The sequence below is a fragment of the Somniosus microcephalus genome, chromosome 24 (genome assembly GCF_052327205.1).
Source record: "Somniosus microcephalus isolate GS21.2 chromosome 24, FLI_Smic_1.0, whole genome shotgun sequence".
Classification (NCBI taxonomy): domain Eukaryota; kingdom Metazoa; phylum Chordata; class Chondrichthyes; order Squaliformes; family Somniosidae; genus Somniosus; species Somniosus microcephalus.
In genome coordinates this window covers 40,997,204-41,014,591 of record NC_141010.1, presented here as the reverse complement: position 1 = coordinate 41,014,591, position 17,388 = coordinate 40,997,204, and the positions used below count along the sequence as shown (strand labels likewise).

The 17,388-nt window shown below is 44.1% G+C and overlaps 1 protein-coding gene across 1 annotated transcript in view; it reads right to left on the bottom strand.

Annotated features, from left to right (window-relative positions):
* med1 (mediator complex subunit 1) overlaps nt 1-17,388 on the bottom strand; it is an 87,897-nt gene that overhangs the window by 62,888 nt on the left and 7,621 nt on the right. Inside the window, exon 2 of the mRNA XM_085966557.1 lies at nt 3,781-3,887. Within this exon, the coding sequence (XP_085822683.1) occupies nt 3,781-3,887 (107 nt within the window). The remainder of the gene's footprint in view (nt 1-3,780; nt 3,888-17,388) is intronic.

Below are 17,388 nucleotides of genomic sequence, written 5' to 3'. Positions count from 1 at the left end.
CCCGATTTGTAGAGCTGCTCGATCGAGCTTGAGCCCGCCGCAGTCCGGAAGGGTCAGCGCGCTACCTGCTACCAGCACGATTCGCTGGAATCGCAGTCTCTCCCGCAATTCTCCAAACACCGATGGATTCTTTGGGCGGTTGCCCTCGGTCGACGCCCATTGCTCAGACTACGTCCTTCCAGGACCTTCCTTTCAGGCGAGATCCCCGTGAGATGATGCCACACTGCAGGTGAGTTCGAACTTACTCGTCGCCACTGTAAAGTCCGCGCCTCAATAATACACGGACTTCGGGAGAACAGTTAACAGGTACTTTACTGAACAAGAGGCAGCTTGAAACTGAAACTACAGAAGCCTGCTAGGGCCTTTTATACAGGGGTGGTCACTGCCGGTACTGCAGTCTAAGACCAGTTATTCCCTTAAAGGTACATACACAACAACCACTGTAATATGAATAGAACACAGGCTGTGATATATCTTTATTGGTAGTTAATAGGGATCGTAATTCATCCACCATTTTAACCAACACTACATCTACACATGGGCAAGGAAACCTCCTGCTGATTACCAACTACCGCCCTCCCTCAGCTGATGAATCAGTACTCCTCCATGTTGAACATCACTTGGAAAAAGCACTGAAAGTAGCAAGGGCACAGAATGTACTCTGGGTGGGGGACTTCATTGTCCATCACCAAGAGTGGCTCGGTAGCATCACTACTGGCCGAGCCCTGAAGGACATAACTGCCAGTCTGGGCCTGCGACAGGTGGTGAGAGAACCAACACGAGGGGAAAACCATACTTGACCTCGTCCACACCAATCTACTTGTTGCAGATGCATCTGTCCAGGACAGCATTGGTAGCAGTGACCACCGCACAGTCCTTGTGGAAACGAAGTCCCGTCTTCACACTGAGGACACCCTCCATCGTGTTGTGTGGCACTACCACCGTGCTAAATGGGATAGATTAACAGATCTAGCAGCTGAAAACTGGACATTCATGAGGCGCTGTGGGCCGTCAGCAGCAGCAGAATTGTATTCCACCACAATCTGTAACCTCATGGCCTGGCATATCCCTCACTCCACCATTACCATCAAGCCAGGGGACCAACCCTGGTTCAATAAGCAGTGTAGAAGAGCATGCCAGGAGCAGCACGAGGTGTACCTAAAAATGAGGTACCAACCTGGGGAAGCTGCAACACAGGACTACATGCATGCTAAAATGCAGAGGCAGCATGCTATAGACAGGGCTAAGTGATCCCACAATCAACGGATCAGATCAAAGCTCTGCAGTCCTGCACACATCTAGTTGTGAATGGTGGTGGACCATTAAACAACTAACGGGAGGAGGAGGCTCCATGAATATTCCCCATCCTCGATGATGGTTGAGCCCAGCACGTGAGTGCAAAAGACAAGGCTGAAGTGTTCGCAACCACCTTCAGCCAGAAGTGCCGAGTGGATGATCCATATTGTCCTCCTCCCGAGGTCCCATCCGTCACAGAAGCCTGTCTTCAGCCAATTCGATTCACTATCAAGAAACGGCTGAGCGTACTGGATACAGCAAAGGCTATGGGCCCCGACAACATCCCAGCTGCTGTGCTGAAGACTTGTGCTCCAGAACTATCTTCGCCTCTAGCCAAGCTGTTCCAGTACAGCTACAACACTGGCATCTATCCCACAATGTGGAAAACTACTATGTCCTGCCCACAAAAAGCAGGACAAATCCAACCCGGCCAATTACCATCCCATCAGTCTACTCTCAATCATCAGCAAAGTGATGGAAGGTGTCATCGACAGTGCTATCAAGCAGCACTTACCAATAACCTGCTCACTGATGCCCAGTTTGCGTTCTGTCAAGACCACTCTGCTCCCAATCTCATTACAGCCTTGGTCCAAACATGGACAAAGGAGCTGAATTCCAGAGGTGAGGTGAGAGTGACTGCCCTTGACATCAAGGCAGCATTTGACCGAGTGTGGCATCAAGGAGCCCTAGTAAAACTGACGTCAATGGAAATCCGGGGGAAAACTCTCCACTGGCTGGAGTCATACCAAGCACAAAGAGATGGTTGTGGTGGTTGAAGGTCAATCATCACAGCCCCATGACATCGCTGCAGGAGTTCCTCAGGGCAGTGTCCTAGGCCCAACCATCTTCAGCTGCTTCATCAATGACCTTCCCTCCAACATAAGGTCAGAAATGGGCATATTCGCTGATGATTGCACAATGTTCAGCGCAATTCACAACGCCTCAGATAATGAAGCAGTCCATGCCCGCATGCAACAAAACCTGGATGACGTTCAGGCTTGGGTGGATAAGTGGCAGGTAACATTCGCACCACAGAAGTGCCAGGCAATGACTACCTCCAACAAACGAGAGTCTAACCACCTCCCATTGACATTCAAAGGCATGACCATCGCCAAATCCCCCACCATCAACATCCTGGGGGGTCACCATTGACCAGAAACTTAACTGGACCAGTCACATAAATACTGTGGCAACAAGAGCAGGTCAGAGGCTGGGTATTCTGCGGCGAGTGTCTCATCTCCTGACTCCCCAATGCCTTTCCACCATCTACAAGGCACAAGTAAGGAGTCTGATGGAATACTCTCCACTTGCCTGGATGAGTGCAGCTCCAGCAACACTCGAAGCTCGACACCATCCAGGACAGAGCAGCCTGTTTGATTGGCAACCCATCCACCACCTTAAACATTCACTCCCTCTACCACCGGCGTACCGTGGCTGCTGTGTGCACCATCTACAAGATGCACTGCAGCAACTCGCCAAGGCTTCTTCGGCAGCACCTCCCAAACCTGTGACCTCTGCCACCTAGAAGGACAAGGGCAGCAGGCGCATGGGAACACCACCACCTCCAAGTCACACACCATCCTGACTTAGAAGCATATCGCCGATCCTTCATTGTCGCGGAGTCAAAATCCTGGAACTCCCTGCCTAACAGCACTGTGGGAGTACGTTCACCACATGGACTGCAGCGGTTCAAGGCGGCGGCTCACCACCGCCTTCTGAAGGGCAATTAGGGATGGGCAATAAATGCTGGCCTTGCCGGCGACGCCCAGATCTCATAAGCAAATAAAAAAAACATGTTGGAATTGGTACCTAAAAGGTTCCCATTTACAGGAAACTTTGTGATATCCGGCACCGACAGGACCGAGCTGTTGCCGTCCCATCAAAACTGCCAGACAAACCAGCGCTAATGTTGAAACATATGCCGATTTTGAGCTCCATATCTGGCAACAAACCCAAACAGCTTCTAAACAGTCAGCTGTACCTTGCAAGCATCTCTGTAGCTTAGCAACAGCTTCAGCGAGACCTTGCAGAGCCTGACTGGTGAAAAAAAAGCAACGAAAAGAAAAAAAAACCTAACGAAACGGCTCCTGACTTTTGCCAGTGGCTCGAGCATTCCGGACAGTTAACCTCCGGATAAACCAAAGTTTCCTGTATTCGCTACTAAGTTGTTGCTTCATAATTTACTTCAAGGAATCACTGGATGGTCAACACAAAATCATGGCTGAATTTGGCCCAGGGATGCTGAGGCTAATTGAACATCCACTGCTGCTCAAACCGAGATCATCTAACTCAGCACAGACTGCTGAACGAATGATTCAGCTCCACATTGGGAAGTGTATTTTTAAGCTGAATCATTAGGGAGCTGGGGTGTCCCCATTGAAACAGGACACAACATTTCCCCATTAAAAACTGTGGCATTTTTTTTGCGAGCTATGATCTGAGAGCATTACATAGATTCCTGTCTGCTCTGCTCTGCAATCTTACCATGGCTTGTCGCACGAGTTTCGCAGTGTCAGACCAGGGTCTAGTCTGGCTATATTTTGCGTGCAGCTTCTCCAGCAAGGAGTTCATTTTACTCAACTTCTCGGCGTCTGTAAAACAAGCAAAAAGAAAATGCATTTGTTGGGAGAACATGTTAATTTTTAATTATACATCTCAAATTGTTCCATGCAGGTATAAGCTAAGCTTGGAAAAACAAAACTAATTAATGCCAAGTGGTTTTTTTTTTCCCCCACAGTTCAAATTGACATTTATAGCACAAAGGCTTCATAAGCCCATTACATTTTGCTGAATTCCTATGGACAACTCTGAACATATAAAACACAAACACACACAAAATAGCAGACTAACAATCCCACAGTATCTGCATCATCGACCCAATTTTAAAAGTAAACAATGCAAAACTGTATAGATTGGTCTGCTCTATTTCAATAGCTGCATCCTATTGTTATTTTGAAACGCTGTCCTTTTTATACTCAATTTAAAACATTTTGTTTGAATACAGGAAACTTTCGTTTAACCAGAGGTTAAATGTCCGGAAAGCTCTCTCTACCGGCAAAATTCAGGAGCCGTTTTCTATAAGTTTTTTTACTTCTCGTTGCTTTTTTTCCCCCAGTCAGGCTCTGCAAGGTCTGTAGCTAAGCAACAGCTTCAGCTAGAGACGCTTGCAGCTGCAGCCGACTGTTTTGAAGCTGTTGCTAAGCAACAGGGTTTGTTGATTCACACGGAGCTGAAAAGCTCTATGTTTAAACATTAGCGCTGGTTTATACGGCAGTTTTGATCTAACGGCACCAGCTCAGTCCCGTCAGTGCCGGGTACCAGAAAGTTTCCTGTACTTTTTAAAAAAAAAAGTGAATTGAAGTTCTCAAAGATTAAAAAAATTATTTTAAGGCATTGCTGTTACTTTCACTTCCCCACCCTCAGAAGAAGCCAGATACCTAGTCAAGACTTCATCCAATCTGCAGAAGCATTTCCCATGGGGAAAGAGCATCAAACAGATCCTCTGGCTGTTTTTGGTTTACACGAGTAAACCGAACACACAGGGGGATCAGTGAAATATGGAACACCTCACTGGGGAGTAAGGGATTTCAGCTAGGAAGCTTCAGCTTCTTGGGGGGGGGGGGGGCTCGAGATTCGGCTCTGTGTTAGAATCTCTTATTCTCAAAGGAGAGTAATAACATTTATAATCAAAATGCCCCATGATCTGAGGTGTTGAATTGTAGTTACAGGCAAGCTGCTATTATTCATTTCCTCCACAAATGCTGGAGTAAACTGTATAATTGCATATCCCGCTCCTTGCCCTTGTGAAACTATTTGGCGGGGAAGAGTGTCAGTTTCTGAAACAGCACTTGGGATTATGTAGAGTGAGTATTCACAATCTGATCCGTCTGACATTTAGTGCAATGTAACTGTGGCAAAGTCCACAGGCATGCACACATGCAATGTTTGAGTTAGCTGGGACTTAGATCAGCAACTTGAAAAGTTTCAACTGGATGTCAGCAGCAACTTGGGGTCCTGTAATTTGAATCTCAATTTGTGTAAAATCTAACAACCTGACCTAGAAGTTTAAAATTGAAAACAGCCAATCACATAATTAGATTTTTAGTTCCATTTAACTAGGTGGGTCAGATGCATATACCTGATCACTTATCCCATGTTCAGACTATTACTAGGTAACATTACACAAATATTGCATGTGTGCATGCCTGTAGACTGTTTATTTGCTACAGTTACATTACACTTACAATTGTCAAATAATTCTCAGGGGAGGAGTCTTAATACAGGAAACTTTGTGCTATCTGGCACCGACGGGACCGAGCTGTTGCCGTCCCATCAAAACTGCCGGACAAACCAGCGCTGATGTTGAAACATACGGAGATTTCGAGCTCCGTATCTGGCAACAAACCCTGTTGCTTAGCAACAGCTTCTAAACAGTTGGCCGTACCTTGCAAGCGTCTCTGTAGCTTAGCAACAGCTTCAGCGAGACCTTGCAGAGCTTGACTGTTGAGAGAAAAAAGCAACGAAAAGAAAAAAACCTAACGAAACGGCTCCTGATTTTTGCTGGTGGCTCGAGCATTTCGGACAGTTAACCTCCGGATAATACAAAGTTTCCTGTACTCAGAAGAGGGGCTACCCTGGTTGCTGCACAGTGTGGATCTGAGGCATATAGGCCAGGGAAGCCCAGTTTTGGACCTGGGACTGTGCTGTTATCTGATCTCAGCCACAATGGCCCCAGTACCCACAGACTGGAGAGGGGTTAAAAAAAACATCCAGAGCTCTGCTGTTGATCATAATCCAGGGACTACCGCTGGAACCTGTGTGTAGATGTCACGAGGACAGGGTCAGCCTTGGCTCTGTTGTCTGTCCCCCACGCTCAAACTGTCCCCCAACATCCAGGAAAGTAACGGTAGAAAAGAAAATATCAAAAATCTCTCAAAACCCCCCACCCCCCCCCCCCCACACTCATAAGAACATAAGAAATAGGAGCAGGAGTAGGCCATTTGGCCCTTCAAGCCTGCTCCGCCATTCAATAAGATCATGGCTGATCATCTACCTCATCTCCACTTTCCTGAACTATCCCCATATCCCTTGATTCCCTTAATATTCAAAAATCTATCGATTTCTGTCTTGAATATACTCAACGACTGAGCCTCCACAGCTCTCTGTGGTAGAGAATTCCAAAGATTCACCACCCTCAGTGAAGAAATTTCTCCTCGTCTCAGTCCTAAATGACCGACCCCTTATTCTGAGACTGTGACCCTTGGTTCTAGACTCCCCAGCCAGGGGAAACATCCTCTCTGCATCTACCCTGGCAAGCCCTGTAAGAATTTTGTATGTTTCAATGAGATCACCTCTCTTTCTTCTAAACTCTAGAGAATATAGGCCTAGTCTACTCAATCTGTCATCCTAGGGCAATCCCCCCATCCCAGGAACCAGTCTGGTGAACCTTCGTTGTACTCCCTCTATGGCAAGTATATCCTTCCTTAGGTAAGGAGACCAAAACTGTACACAATACTCCAGGTGTGGTCTCACCAGGGCCCTATATAATTGCAGTAAGACGTCGTTATTCTTATACTCAAATCCTCTTGTAATAAAGGCCAACATACCATTTGCTTTCCTAATTGCTTGTTGTACCTGCATGTTAACTTTCAGTGATTTATGTACAAGGACACCCAGGTCTCTCTGAACAACATTTCCTGATCTCTCACTATTTAAAAAAAATACTCTGCTTTTCCTACCAAAGTGGATAACTTCACATTTCTCCACATTATATTCCATTTGCCATCTTCTTGCCCACTCACTTAGCCTGTCTATATCTCCTTGAAGCCTCTTTGCATCCTCCTCACAACTTACATTCCCACCCAGCTTTGTTTCATCAGCAAACTCGGATATATTACATTTGGTCCCCTCATCCAAATCATTGATGTAGATTGTGAATAGCCGAGGCCCAAGCACTGATCCTTGCGGTACCCCACTAGGTACAGCCTGCCAACCCGAAAATGATCCGTTTATTCCGACTCTGTTTTCTGTCCGTTAACTAATCCTCAATCCATAAGCCCTAATTTTGTTTAATAACCTTGTGTGGCACCTTATCGCATGCCTTCTGAAAATCCAAATACCCCACATCCACTGGTTCCCCCATATATATTCTGCTATAGTTACAACCTCAAAATACTAATAGATTTGTCAAACATGATTTCCCTTTCATAAATCCGTGTTGACTCTGCCCAATCCTATTATTATTTTCTAAGTGCCCTGTTACCACGTCCTATATAATAGATTCTAGCATTTTCCCCACTACTGATGTCAGGCTAATTGGTCTGTAGTTCCCCGTTTTCTTTCTTCCCTCCTTTCTTAAATAGTGGGGTTACATTTGCTACCTTCCAATCTGCAGGAACTGTTCTAGAATCTGTGGAATTTTGGAAAATGACAACCAAAGTATCCACTATCTCTATAGCCAACTCTTTCAAAACCCTTGGATGTAGGCCATCAGGTCCAGGAGATTTATTGGCTTTCAGTCCCATTAATTTCTCCAGTACTACTTTTTACTAATATTCTTCAGTTCCTCATTCACACTAGACCCTTGGTTCTTCACCATTTCCAGGAAGTTTTTTGCATCCTCTTCCGTGAAGACAGACACAAAGTATTTGTTTAATTTCTCTGCCATTTCCTTATTCCCCATTATAATTTATTCTGTCTCAGCCTGTAAGGGACCACATTTACTTTTGTTAATCTTTTTCTTTTTACATACCTATAGCTTTTATAGTCTGTTTTTGTGTCTCTCGCTAGTTTACTCTCATTCTATTTTCCCTTTCATTATCAATTTCTTGGTATTCCTTTGCTGAATTCTAAAATCCTCCCAATCCTCCCAGGCTTACTACTCTTTTTGGCAACATTATAAGCCTCTTCCTTTGATCTAATACTAGCTTTAACTTCTCGTTAGCCACGGTTGGACCACTTTTCCTGTGGGATTTTTGTGCCTTAAAGGAATGTATATTTGTTGTAAGTTATGTATTAATTCTTTAAATGCTAGCCATTGCTCGTCCACTGTCACACCTTTTAATGTAGTTTCCCAATCTACCTTAGCTAACTCGCCCCTCATACCTACGTAGTTTGCTTTGTTTAGATTTAAGACCCTAGTTTCGGATTTAATTAAGTCACTTTCAAGCTCAATATAAAATTCTATCATATTATGGTCACTCTTCCCTAAAGGCCCCCTTACTACAAGGTTATTAATTAACCCTTTCTCATTGCACAATACTAAATCTAAAATAGCCTGTTCCTTATTTGGTTCCTCAACATACTGATCTAGAAAACTATCTTGCATACATTCCATTAATTTGTCCTCCACACTATTACTGCAAATTTGGTTTGCCCAGTCTAAATGTAGATTAAAATCCCCCATGATCACTATTACCCTCGTTACATGTGCCTCTAACTTCCTGATTTATACTCTGCCCTACATTACAACTACTGTTTGGGGGCCTATAAACAACTCCCACCAATGTTTTCTGCCCCTTGCTGTTTCTTAGCTTCACCCAAACTGATTCTACTTCTTGATTTTCAGAGCCAAGATCCTTTCCCTCTACTGTCTTTATCCCATCCTTTATCAGGGCTACCCCTCTTCCTTTTCCATTTTGCCTATCCTTTCTAAAAGTTATGTATCCTGGAATATTTAGTTCCCAACCTTGGTCACTTTGCAACCACGTCTCCGTTATGGCCATTAGATCAAACCTGTTAATTTCTAATGCGCTATTAATTCATCTATTTTGTTGCGAAAGCGTCGCGTATTCAGATGTAGTGCCTTTAGCTTTGACTTATTTATTTTTCTCTGATGTCACCTTAGTCACTGATGCCTTATTACCTTTGTTACTCTCTCTGTCCCTTCCTGACCCACTCTGCTAATTTTTACCCAAAACTCTACTCTGCTCCAGAGCCTTGACATTTTTCTTGCTGCTTTTAAATTTACTCTTTCTTGAATCCTCCCGCCCCCTCTTCCAGCAGGAGTCACTGGACAGCAGTCAGGCCCAGAACTCTGGCTTATTTTCCCTTCTCTAGCCCAGAGGCTGTGAAACCAGTTAAGTTACCCTTCCAGCCATCTAGGTTAAGATTCAGCACAGGTCCATCGAACCTGAAACCTTCTAGTCTCATTATCAACGGAGTCATCTGAGGATAATGAATATCTCCGCTGTTAATTCACTTTGATAAACTGCCACATAATAGGCTTGCCAGCAAAGTTGAAGCCCATAGAATACAAGGAACAGTGGCAATACGGTTACAAAATTGGCTAAGTGACAGAAAACAGAGAGTAGGGGTGAAACCAGCTCTGATGAAGTGTTATCAACCTGAAACGTTAACTCTGTTTCTCTCTCCACAGATGCTGCCCGACCTGCTGAGTATTTCCAACATTTTCTGTTTTATTTCAGATTTCCAGCATCCGCAATATTTTGCTTTTGTAGTAGTGGTGAACGGTTGTTTTTTGGACTGGAGGAAGGTACACAGTGGTGTTCCCCAGGGGTTGGTACTAGGACCACTGCTTTTCTTGATATATATTAATGACTTGGGTGTACAGGGCACAATTTCAAAATTTGTAGATGACACAAAACTTGGAAGTATAGTGAACAGTGAGGAGGAGAGTGATAGACTTCAGGAAGTCACAGACAGGCTGCTGGAATGGTGGGTACGTGGCAGTTGAAATTTAATGCAGAAAAAGTGTGATACATTTTGGTAGGAAGAATGAGGAGAGGCAATATAAACTACAATTCTAAAGGGGGTGCATGATCAGAGAGAGCTGGGGGTATATGTGCACAAATCATTGAAGGTGGCAGGGCAGGTTGAGAAAGTGGTTAAAAAAGCATATGGGATCCTGGGCTTCATAAGTAGAGGTATAGAGTACAAAAGCAAGGAAGTTATGATGAACCTATATAAAACACTGGTTTGGTCTCAACTGGAGTATTGTGTCCAATTCTGGGCACCGCACTTTAGGAAGGATGTGAAGGCCTTAGAGAAGGTGCAGAAATGATTTACAAGAACAGTTCCAGGGATGAGGGACTTCAGTTATGTGGATAGACTGGAGATGCTGGGGTTGTTCTCCTTAGAGCAGAGAAGATTGAGAGGAGATTTGACAGGAGGTGTTCAAAATCATGAGGGGTCTATACAGAATAGATAGAGAGAAACTGTTCCCATTGGCGAAAGGGTCGAGAACCAGAGGACATAGATTTGTGATTGGCAGAGGAACCAAAGGTGACATGAGGAAAAACTTTTTTACACAGCAAGTAGTTATGATCGTGAATGCACTGCCTAAAAGGGTGGTGGAGGCAGATTCAATCACGGCTTTCAAAAGGGAATTGGATAAGTAACTGAAGAATTTTTTTTTTTTTTTTGCAGGGCTATAGGGAAAGGGCGGGGAGTGGGACTAACTGAAGTGCTCTTGCAGCGAGCCGGCAAGGGCTCAACGGGCCGAATGGCCTCCTTCTGTGCTGTAACCATTCTATGATTCTTTGTTAGACTCAGTAATTGCAATAAGCTGATTTTTTTCAACTAGTCCAAAAGAACTGAAAGTAAAAAAAACAGAACGAAGCCAAAAGATATGATTCTTTACAAACCAGTCAGATTCTTAACAGCCATCCCAAGAGGATTGCCAACTTCATAATCTTTGCAAAAACTAACCCAAATGTCAGAGTTGGTTATCTTTCAGAATGGCAGGCCATCCTGGGACCTGAAACATTAAATCGTAACCAAACAGCCCAGAAGAATCCAAGTCAGTTCACAGCCCTAACCTTTGGCAAAGTTTGCTTTAGGGACTGAGTTGAACGCGTGCCAGGGCAGGTCGTCTGTCTAAAACATGCTTGGCCGAGGTCCATTTCTAAATGTGCAGGACTAACTTTGGTGAATGCTGTACAGCAATAAGTGAACGGTTTGACATTTTCCCCACTGTTCTTCAACATACAAACATTCTAATTCATTGACATTTCTTTAGTTTTGACTTTCAAGTTCTCTATTTTATTCATTTTCCTAGAATGTATTTCCTAACTTTTTGTTTAGTCTTAGTCGGGTTTATTATTTCACTCATGGCCTCGTACTGCCTTATGATCCTATTAACAAAAGGATAGGAAGATTGACGCAAGGTAGAGAGAGACAGAACACATGTACAATGTCATAGAGTCATACAGCACGGATAGAGGCCCTTCGGCCCATCGTGTCCGCGCTGGCCATCAAGCCCTGTCTAATCTAATCCCATATTCCAGCATTTGGCCCGTAGCCTTGTATGCTATGGCATTTCAAGTGCACATCCAAACGCTTCTTAAATGTTGAGGGTTTCTGCCTCCACAACCCTTTCAGGCAGTGAGTTCCAGACTCCAACCACCCTCTGGGTGAAAAAGTTCTCTCTCAAATCCCCTCTAAACCTCCCACCCTTTACCTTGAATCTATGCCCCCTAGTTATTGACCCCTCTACTAAGGGAAAAAGCTCCTCAGCATCCATCCTATCTATGCCCCTCATAATTTTGTACACCTCAATCATGTCCCCCCTCAGCCTCCTCTGCTCCAAGGAAAACAAACCCAATCTGCCCAGTCTCTCTTCATAGCTGAAGCGCTCCAGCCCTGGTAACATCCTGGTGAACCTCCTCTGCACCCTCTCTAACGCGATCACATCCTTCCTGTAGTGTGGCGACCAGAACTGCACACAGTATTCCAGCTGTGGCCTAACCAGTGTTTTATACAGCTCCATCATAACCTCCTTGCTCTTATATTCAATGCCTCGGCTAATGAAGGCAAGTATCCCATATGCCTTTTTTACCACCTTATCCACCTGTTCCGCCGCCTTCAGGGATCTGTGTACTTGCACACCCAGATCCCTCTGACCCTCCGTCTTGCCTAGGGTCTTTCCATTCATTGTGTATTCCTTTGCCTTGTTAGTCCCCCCAAAGTGGCATAGTGGCATAGGGCAGCACGGTGGCATAGTGGTTAGCACTGTTGCCTCACAGCGCCAGGGACCCGGGTTCGAATCTGGCCTCGGGTGACTGTCTGTGTGGAGTTTGCACATTCTCCCCGCGTTTGCGTGGGTTTCCTCCGGGTGCTCCGGTTTCCTCCCACAGTCCAAAGATGTGCAGGTTAGGTTGATTGGCTATGATAAAATTGACCCTTAGTGTTAGGGGGATTAAATACGTGGGGTTACGGGGATCGGGTGGGATATGTGTCGGTGCAGGCTCGATGGGCCGAAATGGCCTCTATCTGCACTGTGGGGTTTCTGAGATTCTGAGAAGTGCATCACCTCGCACTTTTCCGGGTTAAATTCCATTTGCCACTGTTCCGCCCATCTGACCAACCCATCTATATCGTCCTGCAGACTGAGGCTACCCTCCTCGCTATTTACCACCCTACCAATTTTTGTATCATCCGCGAACTTACTGATCATACCCTTTACATTCATATCCAAGTCATTAATGTAGACCACAAACAGCAAGGGACCCAGCACCGATCCCTGTGGTACCCCACTGGCCACAGGCTTCCAGTCACAAAAACAACCTTCGACCATCACCCTCTGCCACTAAGCCAGTTTTGTATCCAATGTGCCAAGGCACCCTGGATTCCATGGGCTCTTACCTTCTTGACCAGTCTCCTGTGCGGGACTTCATCGAAGGCCTTACTGAAATCCATGTATACCACATCCACTGCGTTACCCTCATCCACACACCTAGTCACCCCCTCAAAAAATTCAATCAAATTAGTCAGACATGATCTTCCCTTGACAAAGCCATGTTGACTATCCCTGATTAATCCTTGCCTCTCCAAGTGGAGACAAATTTTGTCCCTCAGGATTTTTTCCAATAATTTTCCTACCACTGATGTTAGGCTCACTGGCCTGTAGTTCCCCGGTTTTTCCCTACTACCCTTCTTGAATAATGGTACTGCATTAGCGGTTCTCCAGTCCTCTGGCACATCCCCTGTGGCCAGAGAGGTCCTGAATATATGTGTTAGAGCCCCCGCAATCTCCTCCTTTGCCTCACACATGTGGGTTATGACACAAAGTTCCCAGCATTTAAATTAAGCCAAGGGCGCTGACTAGGCTGATTATGCCAGTTCACATCACAGCTCATTTATTTACTCCAACCAATGGCAGCCAACATTGAAAACAAGGAGCTGTTATTGGAGCAGATTAGTTGAGGAGCAAAGTGTGCTCCACAACCTGCAGGAGTGACACCTTTTTAATCTTTAAATTAAAAAGGAAAAACTGAAAAATGCTGGAAACCTAAAATAAAAAAACAGCAAGTGCTGGAAATACACAAGTCAGTCAGTACTTGTAAAAAGAAAACAGCATCCCCCTTCATCAGACTCCCTAAAATGTAAAGAGTACGGGCAGATGATGACCTTTTAGGATGTCCGTTGAACAGAACCCACCTGTACTTTTTTATATAGACCTGCTGTGTATTTCCAGCCCTTTAATTTTGTTCTTTTGTTGTCACCCTCGAGAATATACCAATGCTGAATTTTAGTATATAAACACATGGACAGAATGCAGTTTTATGTGATTCAAGGATAAATAATAAGTCTACATTTAATGACTGACAGCATACTCCAAAATATAACCACCCCACACACAGAAACATCTTTCTAGGATCTTCCTTAACTAGTGGTTTTCTCATTGAGAGCATGCTCTCTTCCTTCAATTCTCCCAATTCAAACATTTTAAAGCTTTATGTATTCTCCGTGAATGAGTGCTTACGCACAGCACAAGCTGTCATTAACAGAAACTATATTGGTAAACAGCCCCCAGCTCAAAGAACTATAAAACAGTTACAGACTCACTGGGACACAAGGTAGAAGTCACTGTTTTCTGCTGAGAGTTTTGAAATGATTGTATGTAATCGACTCATGTGAAACAGTACCAGTGGAGGTTACCATAATATTTGACATGGTCATCAGCTAATTCAGTGTCTCTTCTTGTCTATTTTCTACTTTCGAGTCACCCAATGCTGCATAATTTACCCTTGGGTGAGGTGGTGAGAAGTAGATCTGCTCTAGGATGGTGTCATAAGAACATAAGAAATAGGAGGAGTAGGCCAATCAGCCCCTCGAGCCTGCTCCGCCATTCAATAAGATCATGGCTGATCTGATCCTAACCGCCAATCCACTATCATAGAACCATCTCCTGAATCTAACAGAATTAGACACACGAAATAGGAGCAGGATCAGGCTACACGGCCCCTGGGCCCGCTCCGCTACCCACAAGGCCATGACCGATCCGAACCTAGACTCATGTCCAAATTCCTGCCCGCTCCCCGTAACCCTTAATTCCCTTTACTTCTAGGAAACTGTCTATTTCTGTTTTAAATTTATGTAATGATGTAGCTTCTACAGCTTTTTGGGGCAGCATATTCCATGGACCTACCACCCTCTGAGTGAAGTAGTTCCTCCTCATCTCAGTTTTGAAAGAGCAGCCCCTTATTCTAAGACTATGCCCCCTAGTTCTAGTTTCACCCATCATTGGGAACATCCTCCCTGCATCCACCCGATCCAACCCCTTCACAATCTTATATATTTCAATAAGATCGCCACTCATTCTTCTGAACTCCAATGAGTAGAGTCCCAATCTACTCAACCTCTCCTCATATGTCCATCCCCTCATCCCCAGGATTAACCGAGTGAACCTTCTTTGTACTGACTCGAGAGCAAGTATGTCCTTTCTTAAGTATGGACACTGTCAATGCCATTCTGTAACCAGATTCTAGAAAAGAGCGCTTTTCTCTCACTTCCTCCCCAATCTTCATTCAGCATTAGCTGTTCTGCACAAACAATTCCCTTTCTGAACAGTATGACTGAGGGCAAGTTATTGAATATAGAATCCCAGTGCTAACCTGTGTCAACGGCACAACACAACACATAGCTGCTTAACTGTGCTGCCATGATGTTTAGAGAGAGAAAAATTCCATAACTAAAATCTTATTTGATCGCCAATCACTGAGCAACACAACAGCTTATATTATAATGAAATGAAACAAAAGAACTTACATTTATGTAATGCCGTACATATCTTCAAGACATCGCAAAATACTTCACAGCCAAACAAATTACATTTTAAGTGTAGTCGCTGCGGTTATGTAAGCAAATGTGGCAGCCAATTTGCACACAAACAGTAATGAAATAAAGGAAGTGTTAATGTTAGTGATCGTGTTGGTTAAGGGATAAACATGGGCCAGGAGACCTGAAGAACTTGCCTTCTCTTCAAATAGTGTCATGAAATCTTTAACGTCAACTTAGACACACAGGACCTCGGTTTAACATCTCAAATGAAAGACAGCACCTCCAACAATGCAGCACTCCCTCAGTACCGCATTGAGAGATTGTGTGCTCAAGTCTTGAAGTGGGGCTTGAACCCATGACTTTCTGACAAAGGCAAATGTGCTACCAGTGAGCCAAGCGGGCACTTAAAATGAAATACACGTCTGTTCTCTCATGATATTAGCAGTTTGGGAATGGAATTCTGTACATACATGCAAGTGCAGAGTCCATTTGTTGCCAAGATTAATACAAGGTACAGTTGATATTGTAACTCAGATCTGCCAGCTGCAGAACGCACGCGACAGATGTAGTGGTAGTATAACTGGAGCCCTAGCTTAATACATTACTTCCTTTCTGCATGAAGCAGAGTTTGCTTTTGAAGAAGGTAAAACATCAATATACTTTCATTTTAAACTCACAATGGAAAAGGACTGTTGGTAAAATTGCCTCATTATGCTCTTTTCCTAGAGTTTCCTTTTAAGCTGGTGCGATCTGATCGCTTCTCTGCGTCCTCCCCCTAAAGATAGTCAACATGTCCTCTGATCACCGACTCTTTCAACGCAGCACATGAATGAATGAACATGGAGCTTCCCAGTACACAAGTATTCACAACCACCAGCAAGACTCAATTGTGCATTCACAACTAGCACTCGGTTTCTTTTTTAAAAAGACAAATTTGAGATAGTTTCTGCACTCTGGTAGGCAATAGCTAGACAAATGAAATCCTCCATTCTCCTTGTTCCTCACTGATTCATGCCTATCCCTCTCCTTCCATGTTGCTCAGGTTTCATCAAGCGTTTCCCACCACAAGCAACCATTCATATTTTCACTGTGCTGGGAGCTGGTGATTTCTAACAAAAACAATGAACGTCTTTCTGTATACCATTTTCAAAGAGAAACAATGGCGAATTTAAATATATCTCCATCATTTCTAAAGATAAATGTCCAGCCACCTTTTTACTCCCTCAATGTTATGTACAATCTCTCATTTTCATCTTGTTCAGTTGGATATCTTTACAAATAGGAAGGCAACATCCTTTATATCAAGGGACTCAGATGATATCAAACTGAGAACACAAAACCTAAATGGTTTATCAGGGTTCGTCTTTGACTCTAGATTGCTGCTCGATTCCTCCACGCCATCACTGGTGGCCAGTCTTTCAGCCACTGCTCTTTGGAACTCTTGCTGCCTCTCCCCCCTTCCTCAAAAGAGCCTCTTAAAAATCATTCTCTTGGATTGTGCTTTTGGTATCCTCCCCGTAATATTTTTTCAGCATCCTCCTCTCTCCCTTGTAATAGACTCTGATCATTTTCTATGTGAGGGATTCTATACAAATGAAAGTTTTAGATGTATATCCTAATATTTTCTCTCTGGTATGCCTAAAACAAACCAACAACGGAAGTGACCATCTCTGAATCTCCATTTTACACACGTTGGGAGTTTGAGTTTCCATTTCTTATACTCTTATCTGCAGCCTTGTCTGGTTCTGTCACTTTCCCAAGTTACACATGTAAGCATATATGGATTAAACAGAGTCTAACTTTGTTTTTCTTGCAAGCAGCACAATGCCTTCACTATTATGGGAAACATCATTCACACGAGCCTGGAAGATTCAGCGTCGTCGAAATGAAAAAAAGATCACAAATGAAGTAAGTACTGTCGTTTCAGGAATTTTTAAAGAGCTGTCATGCCCCGGGTGGCAAGAGCGAGGACAGTTCCAGTAACAGATTAAAATGGTGCTGTCACTAGGATTTCAATCAAACACAATGGGCATATTAAACTGTTGTACCATGTCGACTTGAACTCTTGGA